Source organism: Prunus mume, linkage group LG7 (genome assembly GCF_029339155.1).
Source record: "Prunus mume cultivar Tortuosa linkage group LG7, ASM2933915v1, whole genome shotgun sequence".
In the NCBI taxonomy this organism is placed as follows: domain Eukaryota; kingdom Viridiplantae; phylum Streptophyta; class Magnoliopsida; order Rosales; family Rosaceae; genus Prunus; species Prunus mume.
The window spans coordinates 19,988,150-20,005,617 of record NC_142704.1 but is presented as its reverse complement, the minus strand read 5'-3'; the positions used below and the strand labels follow the sequence as shown (position 1 = coordinate 20,005,617).

General features: G+C 39.3%; 1 protein-coding gene and 1 long non-coding RNA gene across 5 annotated transcripts; one reads left to right on the top strand and one right to left on the bottom strand.

Moving 5' to 3' along the window:
- Nucleotides 1-4,526: 4,526 nt before the first annotated feature.
- Nucleotides 4,527-9,448, bottom strand: LOC148915699 (E3 ubiquitin-protein ligase AIRP2-like). Its single transcript, XM_089041982.1, has 8 exons — nt 8,474-9,448; nt 7,802-8,026; nt 7,401-7,455; nt 7,209-7,292; nt 6,690-6,898; nt 5,680-5,907; nt 5,392-5,571; nt 4,527-5,273 (listed from the first exon to the last, which is right to left on the bottom strand). The coding sequence occupies exons 2-8, from the start codon at nt 7,909-7,911 to the stop codon at nt 5,042-5,044; spliced, it is 1,098 nt and encodes a 365-aa protein (XP_088898108.1). The 5' UTR covers nt 7,912-8,026; nt 8,474-9,448; the 3' UTR covers nt 4,527-5,041.
- Nucleotides 9,449-10,955: 1,507 nt separating this feature from the next.
- On the top strand, nt 10,956-15,899 carry LOC107880447 (uncharacterized). 4 transcript variants are annotated; one of them, XR_016122365.1, is made up of 5 exons: nt 10,956-11,563; nt 11,762-12,016; nt 12,200-12,372; nt 14,453-14,480; nt 15,474-15,899. It is a non-coding gene; the product is annotated as an uncharacterized LOC107880447 (long non-coding RNA). The 4 variants fall into 4 exon arrangements; XR_016122364.1 differs by lacking the exons at nt 10,956-11,563; nt 11,762-12,016; nt 12,200-12,372 and adding an exon at nt 13,309-14,030; XR_016122362.1 differs by lacking the exons at nt 10,956-11,563; nt 11,762-12,016; nt 12,200-12,372; nt 15,474-15,899 and adding an exon at nt 13,309-14,030 and having other exon boundaries at nt 14,453-14,788.
- Nucleotides 15,900-17,468: the final 1,569 nt, after the last annotated feature.

Genomic DNA, 17,468 nt, shown 5'->3' with positions numbered 1-17,468 from the left:
TAGCCAGAAGGCCACAAATAAGTGATGAATGATGTATGGCTTGGTCCTCGTGGTGCAAGAAGATCGTTGTACCCGAGTAAGCATCCATGAAGCCGGAGAGAGGGTGGCCACCGTGGCGCCAACTACCGGGTCAATGCGGGTGGAAGCTATCCTTTAGGCAGGCCCATTGAGATTTGTGTAGTCCACGCACATGCGCCAGCCCTTCCTTGGTTTATGTACTATTACCACATTGGCTACGCAGGTGGGATAGTCCATCTCCTTGATGAATCCAATGGTGCTCAGCTTATCTATCTCCGCCTTCAAGGCTTTATACCGCTCTGGGTCATAAGCACGACGCTTCTGCTGAATGAGTCGGACGGTGGGATTAATGCTTAGCCTATAGGAGATGACGTCAAGTGATATGCCGTATATTGTTGTAAGACCAAGCAAAGACTTGAGTTGAGACGGAGGAAGGCGGCGAGGTCGAGCGAAGCTCGGTAGGAGGAGGTGCCAACCGGACCTGCCGATCCGGAGGTCATCATGAGAGTGACCCGACTCAAGGTCTTCTACAGTTCGGCTGTTGGGTGACAAATTCCTTCCTAGGGTCTTCGGGCTCGCCGGCTACCGAGGTGGGCCGAGGTTATGCTAGGGCCTCACCCCTATGTTGACAATTGGTAGACTTCACTCTGAAGCATAGTAGCCGGCGCCAAGTTGCTCACAAGCCTGTGCCCGTGCCATGGTGCGAGGGAATTTCAGCATAACATATGTCTAGAAATAAAACCTTCATTTGGGCCATGGCAGGGCACCCAAGGATGACATTGTAGGTGTAGGGCAATCAATAATGAGGAAGAGAGATGAATGCTCTCAATGGGCTGGACCACATCACTTGAAAAGCTCACGGTGTGACGCTTCGGTCTAGCAAATGAGACGGAACACAAGCTCGTTGAAAGCATCGATAAACATCACCTTTGACCGAGTTGCTAGTGTCTATCAAGATGCGCCCAAGCGTCGGAGTTAGAAATGTTGGCGCGATAATGATTGGGTCATCATGAAGGAGGATAACGCCACGTTCCTCCTCCTTGCGTAGTAGGGCCCCAACCTGATTTTTGTGTCTTCGGTAGGCATCCTTGCTCAATGTTGAAGACCTGGTGCGCATAGGTGGAGCGAACATAATATTTGATGGAATGGCTAGAGGTTCCAACCATGGTAGGGCCATCACTGATTGTTGAGATCATGTTGATCTGCCGTTGGTGGGGGTTAGGTAGGGGTGGGAAGTTGTGCACGTATTTATCCAGCTTTCCCTCACGAATAAGTCCTTCAATGATGTTGCGCAAGGCAACACAAGATTCAGTATCGTGGCCACCGAACTTATGAAAGCGACAGAAGACACCTGTGTTAGGCATAGGCTTGCCTGCCTGGTTTCGGGAGGTTGGGGTATGATAGGTGCCTCGTGCACCAGGACATTCTCGTAGGTAGTGTTCAAGGTAGTGAAGACCTCGAACTTGGGTTTGGGTGAGAAGGGGGGCCCGGTTATTTGTCCCGGGTGCCTTCAGCTGACTGGTGGTGGTTGCCATGTCTGCCCGCTTGTTATTGCTGAAGGTATGCCTGGTAGCTATCCTTCCTCTTGGGTCTTTGGGCACCTGGATGTTTGGTGTGGGGCAGAATGTTGACGTGGAGCTCGGATGGGTATCAAGCGGGTTGAGGATCAGCAAAAGGATTAGCGCGCCGAGGTGACTAAGCTACGCTTGGTTGAAATACTCACCTTGGCGTGAAGCTACTGCCGCTTCATCACCAAAGATATGTCTTCCAAGGGTTCTTGTGGACAGTACCTGTTTGTACCTAATAAACCACGGTCATAAAATGATTGAAGGACTTCCTCTCGATCCGCGTCTATCGCTTCGTTAAGCATTTCGCCTTCCTAAAAACAAAAAAAAAGCGCAAAGGCAGAAATCTCTTGGCCTCGCGACGCGATTGAGGCCGGCGAGGGCCAAAGCCGAAGGCCGTAAAGACACGCCAAGGAAACTGCGGATAAATCGCCACGTAGCCTCAGGGTCCCACAACCCATTTAATGAAGTAATGCCTCTGACTTTCGCAGCAAACCCATTAGTCGCAAGAAGCATTTAATGCACAAGGAAGAAGAGAAGTAACTGAAGTCAAGATTTGGTGATGGAAATCAGGGTGGTTAGGCACAGACATTCTCACAAGTAATCTTACGACTTGAGGTCAGATCACCAACCACCAGACCAGGACATTAAATGCGTTCCCACGGCCAAAGGGGCAGAACCCACGATCAGGGCGGTGGCCGAGATTTACCGGGATTTATGGGAGTCACACCACCATGCTTCACGATCCCAAACCACCATGCTTCACGATTCCAAATGCCGATTTGACTACCCACTTGCCCCGATCAGGCTCCACCACGCAGGTCTTTTCAGCCTCGATTGTCCCTCCAGGACTCCTCCTATAAATACTAAGCTCATGACTACATTCAAAGGGTTCAAACACCAAACCAAAAGCCTCCCACGGAGCAAATTATATTTTCCTGTAATGCACTTTCAATACCTTTATTTACTTTCCTAGGAGTAGTGGTAGATTGTAAGGAAAATTCATTCATCAATATATCATACGACCCTTGATTTTCAAGGCACCGGAGCACCATCTCTGATATCGTCTCATTCACCACATATATCATGCGACCGTCACTCTCTGAGCAACGTGCCGGAGCACCGCCTAAAACCCGCCACCAACACCACCACTAAACGGCCTTGTAGCTCAAGCCGTGAACCGATGGCCAAGATCGGTTCCTCTATCGGCCACAGATCGTTTGATTAGGAGTCGAACGCAAAACAGCGCAACATTTAACCATCTTCTACTCGAACCTCATCATCATCTCGACGCACGGTAGACCGTCGGCACGCCCGCGCACAACCACACCGCATCCAAAAGAAGGACATCACGTGTTGCGCACATCCTCGGCCCGAGCACCAGGCCGTGAGATTTAGAGAAAGCGATCAAAGTTGGACTCTCGGGGCCACTCTTGAAGTAGCCGAAGCCATTGTCGTCGGTCTCTAGGCAGCAAGGAGTATTCATGGCTGAACCGGGCTGCAAACTCCCAAAGTGGCTCGTCCTCACCCTGCCTAAGCATGTACAGTCATCGGTGGAGTACAAGCGGTCGATCTGATCATGAAATGGTCCAGAAGCCGAACCTTCTCGAGAGAAGCCTCATGGCAGTCGGCATGAATGAGGGGTTAGTCTTTGAAGGCTGAGGTGTGGATGAGCAAGGGCTGGGAAGGTTCCCACTCTTGGAATGCCTCAGTGTGATAAGACTCGTAGTCTTTTGAATAGTACTACCCCCAGTTCTCCGAGTCACCTGCACCTTCTCCAAGCGATAGGTGGGTGGGTTTTAGTGGGGGGCCTAGGTGTGTCACCTTTGGGTCATGGTGATTAACGAGGATAGGAATAGGGTCTGGCTGACGGTCCAAGATATGGTCCCTGTAATCCATATAGACCTTCACTGGCTCATGAGGTCGGTCCCTCGACGGGGAGATGCGAAGGAGCCGCTACTTGGTCTCTCGATGGAGGACCTTTACCCTTTGGGGCCTAGGCTGGATTGGGGCACCTTTGTGGTGAAGGCACCATTGTTTGGTGGGTGCGCTCAGGTTCCTAGGTAAGGCCACGTTGGGACCCTATGCCGATTCATCTCCCGATTACGCTTCCACGTGCGGTAGTCATTCTCGAGCTCAACGTTCTTGGCATGAAGATGGTCATATTTCCCGGACATCTTGGTGACACTGGCGCGGAGGCTCTCTAGCTTTGCCTGGAGATTGGCATCTGCTGAAGGTCTCCTCTTGGAGGTACCCCATGTGGGGTATGGTGCTGAATCTCATGGCTATCCTCGGTAGGCATAGCTGATTGTGGAGTGAAGAAAAGGCGACGGGGTCGAATAGGAGAAGGAGCCAGCTAGGCTGGTAGAGAAAAATGAGATTCAAGTATCGCTTCCTACAGACGGTGCCAAGTTGATGCTCTTTTTGGATAGGGTCAACTTAGAGAAAAGGGTTTGTCTTCACAGTGGAGAATGTGTGGACCTTCAATAAGAGCTAGCCTGCAGAAGACAAAGTAGGAGAAGCGTCGTTAAGCTTCGGCCACCGGTGTGGTGCCGAGCGAAGGTTCTCCGATGCTTAAGTCAGCTAAGAGTAGTAACTTTAGCAGAGTAACAGTAAAAGGTAAGAAAGTAGTTACCCTTTTGCTAGGGTACTGTTCCCTATTTATAAGGAATTGAAAGTGGGAGATTTGTGTATATTTCCGATGTGGGACTTTGTGCAAGTCGCCGCGGTGGTGACACGTGTCATGGAGATTAGGTTTGGCAGTTTGTGAGCTTTGGCAGCGGGAGCTTCGGCAGGTGTTTGGCACCTCGGAATAGTGTCTTTCTTTGGCAGGGGAGAAGACGTGTCTGCCTTGGTGCTAGTTATTTTGAGGCTTGATATGCTCGATTGATTATGGTGTAAACTGGTGACCCCTACAACTTCGAGGTGTTTGCCGTGTGTGGCACGCCGTCTGCTAGCGCCTGTCCAAGCCCTTCCCATTACATAAACTAGGATGGAGTTCATCTCACTGAAGCCATGTACAAGGTGCTTACTGATATGTTCCTAAATGGCAAAGCCACTCACCCTCCCTTCAGTTACTTGTCGCACATGAAACTGCGTTGAGGATGAATTGCTTGCCTTTGGATCAGCTTAATGTTTTAGTACTTTGCTATGTTGCTTGTGATCTCAACCGAGTAGATTGTAGTTATGAAGCAAAAGAAAAACAAATCGGATGGTATAATCGGTGTTAGTTACTACTGCTTGAGAACATTTCTCAGGCTTCCATAATTTAGAACATCCTCTAAAAAATGTACATGTTGAACTATTCATCAAATCGTACTTGTTTCTAAATACTCATTGTTTGGGAGGAATTGAACCTACGAAATTGCCAATTATTTCTCATTGAAAGCTAATGAATCAGATTCAACAAAGGAAATGATGCACTCTTGGTGCCATGGGATTTAATCATCCAACAAAGGTTAAAAAAGAAATTTGTTATCTCTGTGCAACATGGGAGTCGCATGGCCTGACAGCATTTCCATCACAAATTCAAAATTGCATGATAAAAGAAGTGACTCTTCTGATATATATAATTTGTATCTCTTACACAAAGCATGTACATTACTGCCGCAGGTCAGAACCCACAAGTCCCCTGAATTCACTCTCTTTATACTTCCCCGGCAGAACGGGCAAGATTCCGATCTTGTGTTCCTATAACACATAAAGATGCAAAGATGCAAATACTTCCCCGGTGATACTGGATGAGACTAAAGCAAAAAATGGAAGAACAACTATTTTGGGGATTAAGGAAGAACTAGGTTATTCATACCAATCGCGGTAGCAATTAATGCACATGGCATGGAAACAGTTTGGCAAAACCATTTTGGTACGAGGCTCCAAGCAGATGCCACACTCATTTTCTCTCTCCAATTCTACATCTGAAAGCTTTATCTGATCCTCATATCTCTTCCTAACAGCCATCTCTAGAGCTTCCTCATCTCCAACGAATCACCATGGAGACGCTGAAGGGATGGTAATATAACATCTGCAGTTTTAGGTTGGGAAGAAATATGAAAGCAAACGCAGAAACACTCAAGCACTTGGATTTCATTTGTACGAGGGGACAAACATTAAACTACTAATTTGCTCTAGAAACAAATGAACCGGCAAGCAGAAACCAACCATATATACAATTATGTGGAAAATATTTAAGTAACTTGAAAGTAAACATGAAGAGGAGCAATCAATCCATTGAAGCAAAAACAGGAAAATGGGTGCCAAGTGATCGTAAACCAATTTCATTTGAAGAACCGTATCACTCTTGCGTCTGGGGATGGAAACTGCCCTGCAAAATATATTTATTCAAGTAACATCAAAAGTCACTTAACTTCATCAACCAAAAAAAAGGTCTATTAACTCAGCAAAACATTCGAAGGGTCAGCAACAAATTCATAAAACAAGGTAAGCAAGGAACCAGACGGCATGCTCTTAAAACTATGGACTGAACCTCAGGCCATTTTAAAATTGCAAATATTCAGCAAACCCCCAACATTAGTTCAACTATAGCCAGCAGAGAATGTAATGATAAAATAACAGGGGGAATCCAGTAGTATATATCCAAGATTATGTACAGAAGACTTGCAAACTTCCTAGCATGCTCATTATCCACATAAAGATCAAAGCTTGTGAATTGGGGTCAACATGACAACAAATTTTGGAATTCATTTAGCATAACAATGACAGCGAGAACAAAAGGCGTTGTATGCCGATTATGTCCATACGCAAATAGTTATTAGTTTCAGAACCAAAAAAATACTGAAATGCAAAACAACCATATTCTTTTTCTCTTTTTCTTCCCCAATTATTTTTTGCAGAAACAATCCATCAAAACCAAAACCAAAATTAATAAAGAAATAGAAACCCATGCATTATTTTGACCCTTCTGGATATTGCAGAGTAGGATTCAGCCTCAAAATAGTAAATGTAGAATATGGCATGCTGAATATCAGAGTACAAAGTTAGAAGCCTATAACTTTATTTCACGTTTCTCAAACCCATTTTCAAAACACAATATAAACAGAAAAAAGCAGATTAGAAAGGAATAAACAGGAAGGGGGTTACACTCACAGATTATTGGCATGCTGAATATCAGCCTCAAGAACCTTAAGAGAATCATTGTAAGGACTGCCAATATTTGAGGTAAGAATTGAAATAGGATTCTGGCCTCTTCTAATTGCATCTTGTAACTTGTCCAGTAGGTTATTAGTGTTTTCGTCAGAACCTAATCCTCTTTCCAGATAATCCATGGAACCATGGGAATCCAGGAAGTGTGTTAACTGTGAATACCAACAAATAAATAAGTCTAACACGAAGAGCCTCGGACAAGATATTTCATGAAATGAAGAGTAAAAGGATACTAAAGAAAAAACGTTGCTGAAGTAAACCAACGACAACACAAAAACACACATGTTTGAGTGGTTTGCTAGAAACTCTGCAATATGTAAAGTCTCAACAATTACAATCACGATCATAACTACATTAGTCATACCAATTACTATAATTATGACTAGGAATTATATCTACCAATAATTACTAAATGTGAGTCGATATCTCGAAGATAAAGATGGGTGCAATGAACATAAATACCATGGGTTCTGGTGGTTGGCCAATCGACCGAGACCGCATGGTCAAGAATGCTTGAGTGTTGAAGACATGAGCAGCAGAAACTTCCTTGGGAAAAAAAAAAAAACACAATTCCACTAAATAAAATTTAAAGGACACTACAAAGACAAATGAATAGACCAATTCACACATCAAATTAGATAAAAAGTTTCATACTATGAAGTTTCGGTAGCCACTTAAAAGTGATGCAAAGAACTTTAAGAACACTAACCTGCACATGAAACCAAATGCACAGAATATGTGTGAATACTTAACACACTCCAAATATTCGGGCTTAAGAAACAACTAACAAGCCATTAGCTCAGAGGGAAGACATAGCTTCAAGACCTCTCCAACATTAAACTTTAAACTTTAAGAAAAAGAAAAGAAGAGAATAACAATGACTACACTGATGTTTGTTGAAGTATAATGAAAAGTTTATAATCTGCAAAGCTGGTCACAAAATTTAAAATAAATCAAGGCAAAATTGCCCCTTCAGTCTTTTACAACAAAAGTGGAACCCCTGCATTTATTTCGCTAGTACTTCATAATTATTTTGCTTGGCACCCGACTATCACCTAGGTTGAAGGTCATGATCCTCTCCCCAAGGTTTGTTGACACCTTCAGGATATTGCTCAGGCAAACTATATAAACCATCCTTCATCTGATCTATCCCACCCCACAACATTGGGATGCAAAAATTTTGTCATCTCCCCACGCAAATCGCCTAATTCTGGCTCTGGGATAGGAGGTATATCTTCCATCGTCGTGATACGATTACACTCAAGGTCAACAACTACTACCTAGAACCACAAGGGGAAGGCAAGAAAACAGATATTACATCACTAACTTTCTTACATGCTACAAATTTCATCATGATTTTGCAATCTTGTGGAAAACATGAAAGGAGAAATCACAGAAAAAGAAACCAAAACAAAGATAGAGACAAAAAGAAGGTAAGAAGGGCAAGCTGTAAGAGATATGCAACATTGTAAAGAATAGAAAACCTAAGCCTAAGTAATTATACAATATACAGCCACGAATTCCTGTGATAGGTACTTTGACCAAATACAGGTCAGGATGAAATCCAAAGGTTTCCCAACATATTGTTATTAACTTATAAGCTATGCTGTTGGGAACCTAACAACCATATAACACATATAAAAGGTCATGAGATATATTGTTCAACCAGCACATGTAAATTAATAACTATATATTGACAAAAGTGCAGTTTATGCAGAACAACTTACACCATCGATGGCCAGAGTAGATGTATCAACTCCTGAATGGAGACCCATCATTTATGGCGTAGGCGCATCAATATAGTCTACTCCACTGAAAAAGAGTAACAGAATGTAGACGTGCTTCCGCACAATAAACAGGCAAAAATTAGAACAAGAGTCAAATACAGGAAGCATACAAGATAATGCTAAAGCATTATGCATTCCATCTTTGAACAAAAAATAAGTTCTTTTGAAAATGTTGGAATGTAAAAAATTTGCCACCACAATGACAAAACTAAATGAAGCACAAGTAAAGGGGAACATATTTTCCTAGACCCATCAAAAGCAGAAGGCAGACGCATTCAACTAAAAAAGAAGAAAATAATGAGGCTGTGCATCAACATCAGAAGAAAATAATTCCTCTAGAGTATTCCTAAGTAAACGAAAGCTAGGCGATGGAGAAACTAGACAGATACACTTATCTGCAAATGAATTTGCAGGTACACAATAAGCTTCAGCAATATCCTCGCTGACTGGATCCCGGAATGCAATGCAACTAACATAAATTTTTGTCCTATCACCCTCTGCACAAAATTAGGAAAACACCCATAGGAACAAACAACAAGACATGGGTACATGCACACCTGCAAGAAAGCAACTAAACAACAAGGCATGGGTACATGCACACCTGCAAGAAAGCAACTAGACAACAAGGCATGGGTACATGCACACCTGCAAGAAAGCAACTAACTATGAAATGTTCATTAAACAAAAAGGAAAGATATTATTGTTAAACAGAAAACACATAGCTCTATCTAAAGCTTTGTTTTTAAACCAACTAATCAGGAGAAACCACTCGTATAATGCCTCCGATACACTCTGAAGCTTTTAAGCGACAACACTAACTTGAAGAAGTGGTTAAATTCTACATTTTCTTCTGCAAGTTTAATAACAAGGAAGGAAACACATTCTTGAAGAATGCATAGAGCAGAGCGTAGAGCTTAAATACCAGTGAGAACAATGGGGTAGCTACGTAGAATCCTGTAGGCGTCATTGGAATCAGAGCCTGATGAATGGAACGAAACACCAGCTGGAAACGCACACTGAAACAGAAAACAAGAAAAGCACACAATCATCCAGATGATTCATAAGGCGCAGCTGAAATTGAATTTATAAAAAAATGGATTTGGGTTAAAGAGTTTATATATAGAAAAATAATGATTTAGAAGATTATAAAACACATTTTTAACTTAATCAATTAGAGCATCTATAGTGGATGGTGTATTTTCGGGAGTGTAATTTTTTGCTCTAGTGAGAAACAATGTAAATCCAAATATGCATATTCGATTTGTTTGTGATAATTCTGTTTTGTGTGTGTTTTTTTTTTTTTTTTGGTATGTTTTAACTTTTTAAAATTAATTTTGTGTGTGTTAGATTTATTTTATTTTTCCAAATAAATGGACCTAAAAAAATTTAAATTTGGAGAACATATGATTTTACCTACAACTAACATAAAAATATCTATGTAGAAATCTGGGTCATTGGAAGTGCAATGCAAATTGCATGAAATCTAGACTTTCCATTTTGAATTCCAATCCTTCTCTTTCCCTTTTTCTCTTGTGGGTCCCGCCTACAAAGGATGTCAAAAAAAAAAAGAAGCAAATGTGCATCTAATTTTACATCTCCATGGTGAGGGTGTATTTTTACAACCATTTACATCTTCTCATTGGAGATGATTCCGGCGACAAAGGGTGTATATTTAACATACACCTCCTTATACAGCATCCCATTGTGGATGCTCTTAGTTTCAACGAACCCGTCTTTAATATTAAATAGAAAATAAATTTATTTTTATTATTGAGTCAAGTCGATGGGGAAATTGAGAATCCTTAACAATGATACAACATACTAAAACAAAAGATGAACCCTTGTGCTTGCCGTTCCCCACACTCCCCAGAGAAATTATACAATAATACGATAGTACTATTTGGCAATTGACACCTTGGTACTACGTTCCACTGAGCTTGTGACATGTGGATGTAATAAATTTCTCTCCAACGACGTTTGTTTCTCCAAAACCTCCGTCGCTTTCTTCTCTCTTTCTGTCCTCAGATCTCGTTTTCTAAAAACTTAAAACTATTCCAAATTTCAGTCGGCAGTTTACCCATAAACACATCGCATCTGCAGATTAAGTTTAGAGCACCCATTACTTGTCAAAGATTATGAGAGAGAATACCAAAATTTCCAAGAGGCCCATTAATTAGAGATCTATGAAGAAATTGAAGAACTTTGCCCTACAAATCCATTCCCCACAATCTTTGTTGGTCTATCACACCATCATTTCAAGCAAATTCATTATTCAACAAAGACCCATCAAAGATCATGCGTTGATCGTGGTTGATTTCTAAAATAAAATAAAAATTATGGTTTATTTATAAATTTGTATAAAACTTATGGGTTGAAAAACACCTTCTCTTGAAGAAAGAATACCAAAAAAAAAAACGGAAATGGCCTTCTATGCCACCCTTTTCATAATTTTAAGTGAAAATACCACCCATTCTTAAAAATTGTAAAACTATCACCTATAAATATATATTTATTATCCACTTATTGCACAAATATCACTGTTACAGAAATTTTGGTCCCTTCTCAGCTCCCTATTCACTCTCTCTGCATTCGCTTGCTCTCTCTCTCTCTCTCTCAGCTCTCTCTCACAGTTCTCTCTTCCTCTCTCAGCGCTTTCTCTCTCCATCGACCACCACCACTCTCTTTCTCCCTCTGTCGCGAAAACCTAAACAGCACTCTCTTTCTCTCTCTGCAGTCAATGTTAGGGTTTGTTGAGGGGGTTCTTGAAGGTGAAAGAGAGGGTTTCTTCGTTAAATGCTCTCTCCCTTCAACAATCTCTCAATTCCCTCTCTTTTCATGTCTTCAATCGACGTCTTTCTCTTCTCCTCTGCTCCTTCAGGGCCTCAAAAAACCCTAATTCTTGGTTTCGATTCTGACTTTTTTCACATACTTCCTCCTCATTCTCAATCCTCTCAGACAAAATTCGTGCTTTTCTTTAGGTGTTTATGGGATTTCCAATTTGGTTATGTGCGCAAAACGAGTGATTCTAAGGTAGGTTTTGTATTTGTTATTGACTAGTTTGTCTTTTTGTATGGTTTTCATTTGAGAAGGATAATTTCACTAACCTGTGAGTGATTTTGTGAAGTTTAGTAATTAGAGAGATTGGAAATTTCTGTATTTTAACTGTGAATTACTTCATGCTTGGATGAAACTTCTATTGGTCTGATTGATTTTGCTCTATTGATGTAGCCTCTCCAATCAATTTCCAAGTCTGGAATTGCATAACAGAGAGCAGAATGGTCGGGTTGATGATTTATCGACTTCTAAGGTAAAGGGGAACTACATAAGTGTTTGAATGAGCACTGTTACAGTTGCTACGGTCTTGTTGCCTCGTGGTTTAATCAATTCAGGGAATCAGCTTTCTCAACGCAACGCTACAGCTCTTCTATCCTGTTCTCCTTTTGTTCACTTCTGCAGGAATTGAGAACTCGCAAAGTGCCTAAGGTTTCTTTTGTTTATTCGATTACTTTGCATTTACGTGGTTTTAGTAGAATTGCAATTTGCAAATAACAAAATTGATATAGATTGCTGATCTCAGAAAATAGGAAGCTACCTTGCCTATGCTTGTTCTTTTTGTGGCTAATCACTTAACTAATATGTTGTCCATTTGAATTTGAATTTATATAGATTGGGTGCATTTGCAGAGTTCGTCTCTGAATTTGACATGCCTAGTGGTTCAAGTTCAAAGAACAAAGATGCAAGTGTTCTTGAGACTGGTAGGCCTTTTAGCCCTACCATGTTTGAAGGCGTTCTTTAAATTTTACTCCGGATGTGCGAACTAGCATCTCGGGCAGGCCAAGGTGTGTATCTGATCTAGGTGAATAATTTTTGTTCTAGGTTTTGTCTTTTTGTATTTTTATTTCTCTGTTGAGCCTTCTTATTGCAAATTTAATCCTTGATGGTATTGCTGGCTGAAATTGTAAGGCACGATCATTGCAAAAAGATTTAGACACATGCATCTATTTGTGGTCACAAAAGTTGTCCTTCCTTGCCACTTTTTTTCTTTTAAATCCCTTATGCACTGTTTCCTTTCTTTCCTTATATTAATATCTTTTCACTATTTCCAAATAAACAAGAAAGGTCAGACACAGCACAATTTTGTTACTTTGTGATTCTCATAAATCTTGTATTGATCGGTAATGGTTTTCCTTCAGTATTATTAGGCTTGTTTGATAATTCTCATGCTTTACAATTTGTCGATGGCTTGAAAAAGTGCCACTGCCTGACATAGCCCATGACTAAAATGTCTGCTATTACAGTGTCTCCACTTAAATTGTTTATTTTCTGAAAACATGTTACACTTTTTTCCAATTTATTTCTCTGTTTGTGGTTTATTACACTGTTGCAACCCATTTAATGTGAAATAATGGGTTAGACTGAGATATTTTAGAAGTTAACTTGTGATCGGTAAAATGTTGTAACAAATAGGTTAACAATCTTCTGTACTATTCTGAGTTCGCCAATATTTTCATGGACCAAGGAAAGAAGAAACCTAGAACACCTCAAGAGTAATTACCAAAGGGTTAAATTTGCATTGTTTAGTTTCTTCTCTGTCTAGTGTAAATATTTATGTCGGCATTGTTGAAATATAATCTGTTCTGCCTGATTTCTCTGCACTGATTTAATCACCTGATTTCTCTGTACCTTTGATTTCTCTGTTACCTTTGATTTAATTCTCTGTTCACTTTGATTTAATCTGCTCACCGATTTCTCCTGCTTTGATTTCTTAGAGAAGTCATTTTCTATTTTTCTGTTCTGTCTATTTTAAATGATGTAATGAGAACCATTAGATCATAGTCTAGGTGGATTCTCTAGCTTAGATTTGGTATGACACGTGTAAGCACCTAATAGGGTGACAGTTGTAATTCTGTTAGAAGAGAATCACATTTCTCTCTCGTCAGTCACACTATGTAAGCTGCAGATTGTAAGAATTTAATAGAACAGTGCCTTCCTCATTTTCTCTTCATGCTCTCTAGCTAAAATCTCCAGAAAATACTTCTCTTCCTAATCTGAAAATACATATACTAACGGCAAATTCTAACAGGCATGTCTATATTCTACTTTCACTACAAGAAAATGGGCCTTAGTTGACACTTCATTCTTTTATATATCTCAAGTTGTTTTTCTGATTGGATATTGTGGGTGCTGTTATGGATTCTTATTTTGCCATTAATTTCAGTTATTTCTATGAACCATATGATTTTCATTTTTGAGACCTTGAGTAGGACAGTTTCTGGTTTGGTTTGCCTTTGTATCTCTCACACTAGATGCTGATAAAGCCTCCTTCCAAGGAAAATTCCATTTAGATTTAGTTAGGATTTTATTACTTTTTATTTTTATTCTGATAACTCGGTACTCTAGTTTTTTCACTGGTTTTTGATAACAAGGATGATGAAGTGCGAGTCAGCAGAACAAGTGTGACCTTATTGTCAATCTTAAAACTTCAGCAAACCAAAAAGTAGGTAAACTTAGTTTTCATCCCTTTCAAGCTTGTTGTGGTGCTTTGGATTTTGGATTGCCATATACAATTTAATAAGTTAAGTTCTTTACTTTCCTTTTGGTCTTGGCAGTTGTTGTGGTGGGATAGTGTAAATTTTAAATCCAAAGCTTTTGACTTTGATGATGGTAATAAATTTGCTCGTTTTATTAAAATAATCATGAATCATCATTTACAACATAGGTCAGATTACAAATGTTGGTACTACTATATCTGCTTGTTTTTGTAATTAGTGGGGCTAATCTGATGGAAATCGGTTTAGTCCTGCATAAGTCCTTCATCCCTGATGATGTCCTTGCTTTTTTTTTTTTTTCCTCATTATTGATACCTTAGAATGTATAATGCTTTTGTCTAATATATGTACGCATTAAATTTGTTTGCAGGTTAGGAGTATCAGTCTTCGTAGAGAAGGTGCTGACATTCATGTAGATGTTGGTTTGTGTATCACTCAGATATTGCTTAAATATTTTACTTCTTTGAAGTTCTTTATATGCTTTAATACGAGAAACTCTTGAAGATTGAGTATATGAGATGGAGAAATAGAATAATCTCTTTTAACTTTGGCAATATCTAATTGTTTTTAGGTCACCAACAAACTCAAGTGTAAGAACTCAAATGGGTTTCATTGGTTTTGTGTATTTGGATCGTTTTTCTGATTGGATATTTTGGGCTCTGTTTTAGGTTGCTTGTTTGCAATTAATTTTGGCTATTTCTATGAACCCTATAATTTCGTACGAGAAATTCAAAAGGGAAAGAAGGTTTGACTAAATTTTCATATGGCCCTTGAAAGAATGCATGTCCTACTTGAACAAGAAAAGTATATGATCGTTTTTGAGTCTTTACACTCTTTGGCTGACCTTGTCCAAGCAAGTATTGGATGTTTTATAGGAACAACAAATTAGTGAAGTACTCATCCTAGCTTCAAATCCCTTTGGGAGGTAAAAATGATAACTAGGATTTTAGTTTAATAGAAGAAGTCACTATTTTGTGCAGTGTATATATTGCTAGAATTTATCTGTGATGCACTATGTAAAGTAAAGTAGGTTTTATACCAATATTAGTCCTATCACGGTTCTTGAATATTCATGTTAATGACTTTTCTTGAGAAATCTTGTACTTGATAATTTCTAATTTTCGGTTTACATGTTAGAAGAAGATATTTTGTCTATTTATATATTCTTCCTTCTGGATGGTGCTTAGGACTTATAAGTTTTGGGAAGTACTCATAATTGTACTTTCGCCTGAGTAGGAATTTTTTTCCCAGTTTGCAAGAATTGTTCATCAAATTTATATAAGTTTGTAGATAGCACAAGCATGCACCTTTGAAGAAGCACATATGAGATTCTCATCCAACCAATTTCATTGCAACAAATTATGTATCTCTGACTCTGTTTTTTCCCTCAGGCTGGATTAGCTCTTGGAGAGTTGCGAAAGGAAAATAATTCCTAAGAAGACTTTGGCCAGTAACTAATCCACCTTCAAGTCAAGAACATCTTTTACATCCTCAACTTTTACAGAAGCCTCTCCGCCCATTCCTTGCTCGAGGGTATTTTGACGATGTAGGAGTGTAAAATGTGATTCCATTAAGGACGTCGTGTCCTTTTTGTAATATGTTGTAGATTATGAATATATAGTGGGAATGTGGAGTTTTTGTATTGCCTTTGGATTGCTCCCCTATTGTATTTGTATTGTCATAGTATTGCCATTGTAGTGTCGTGGTATTGACTGGTTATTGCACTTATATTTCTTTCTTATCACCTGTTTTTTCAAGTCTATCTTGTGAAGGAACTTATAAGGATATTTTGTAAAAGAAAACGCTTGATTGTATTAGTTTATTTTGTAAAGGAAAATGTTAAATCGTTATTCATTATCATATAAATAAGGTATAACAAGCACCGTATATGTATCTCTTCAATATGATTGATTCGTGTTCAGCTATTGCTGTAAGAATGTGATTCCATTATTGCTTTTTTATTGATTATTTATTATTGTAAGAATGTGATTCCATTAAGGACGTCACGTCTTTTGTATAAATCAAACTCATAGTTGCTTTCCCTGCAACAAATTATGTTCATTAAGAAAACCAACCAAAAAACAATAAACAAAAGCAATTTGTATATTGTATTTGAAGGGATGTATATAATGCCATAGTCTAACTGAAGTTGTATTAATTTACGTCGAGCCGTCCTTAGCTTGGGGTGGTTATCATTATCAGTATAGAATTTTGTATTTATAATTTAAAATTCCATTATAATAAGGTGGAAAATGTGAAATGTGCATCATATCTCAATCTCATCATTGTGTTTGCAAAATGATGCATGCCTCAGCTACTTTCAGTGTCAACAATGTCTCCAATTTCATAGGGTATGTATATCATTGGCAGGAAAAATGTAAGGGGAAATGTCTGATATAATCACTTTCTATTTCTTTCTGCAGTTTCGTCTTGACAATTTCTGTTTCTTTCCCCTTTTCTTTTCAGACTACACAAGAAAAAGAAAAGCCGCACCCAACTTGTTTATTGTATTTGTATTGCGTTTTTATTGCGTGTCTATTGCCACTTTATTGCTTGTTTATTGCTATCGTATTGCTTTTGTATTGCATGTCTGTTACCACTTCATAATCTACGTGCCATTACTTTCATATGGTTTTCGTTTATTGCTTTTTGGTTGGTTTTCTTAATTAATATAATTTGTTGCAGGGAAAGCAACTATGAGTTTGATTTATACAAAGGACGTGACGTCCTTAATGGAATCACAATCTTACAATAATAAATAATCAATAAAAAAGCAATAATGGAATCACATTCTTACACCAATAGCTGAACATGAATCAATCATATTGAAGAGATACATATACGGTGCTTGTTATACCTTATTTATATGATAAAGAATAATGATCTAACATTTTCCTTTACAAAATAAACTAATACAATCAAGCGTTTTCTTTTACAAAATATCCTTATAAGTTCCTTCACAAGATAGACTTGAAAAAACAGGTGATAAGAAAGAAATATCAGTGCAATAACCAGGCAATACCATGACACTACAATGGCAATACGATCACAATACAAATACAATAGGGGAGCAATCCAAAGGCAATACAAAAACTTCACATTCCCACTATATATTCATAATCTATAACATATTACAAAAAGGACACGACGTCCTTAATGGAATCACATTTTACACTCCTACATCGTCAAAACACCCTCGCAGCTCTTTCTCTCTCTTGGCTATCTCTCTGTCTCTCTGTAGTGCAACTCTCTGTCTCTCTCTTTGCTCTCTTTCTACAGCGCAGCTCTTTCTCTCTCTGCCTCTCTCTCTAGCTTCGTTCTGTCTTTTTCTCCCCCTATTCGCTCTCTTGCTCTCTATCTCTTTATTCATACCTTCCTTTTTTTGT

Coding starts and splice junctions, on each gene's coding strand:
- LOC148915699 (XM_089041982.1), bottom strand. CDS start 7,911: ATGTTGTGGGGTGGGATAGATCAGATGAAGGATGGTTTATATAGTTTG. Junction 7,293..7,400: donor GTGGCTACCGAAACTTCATA/GTATGAAACTTT, acceptor TTTTTTCCCAAG/GAAGTTTCTGCTGCTCATGT. Junction 6,899..7,208: donor GCCAACCACCAGAACCCATG/GTATTTATGTTC, acceptor TGGTATTCACAG/TTAACACACTTCCTGGATTC.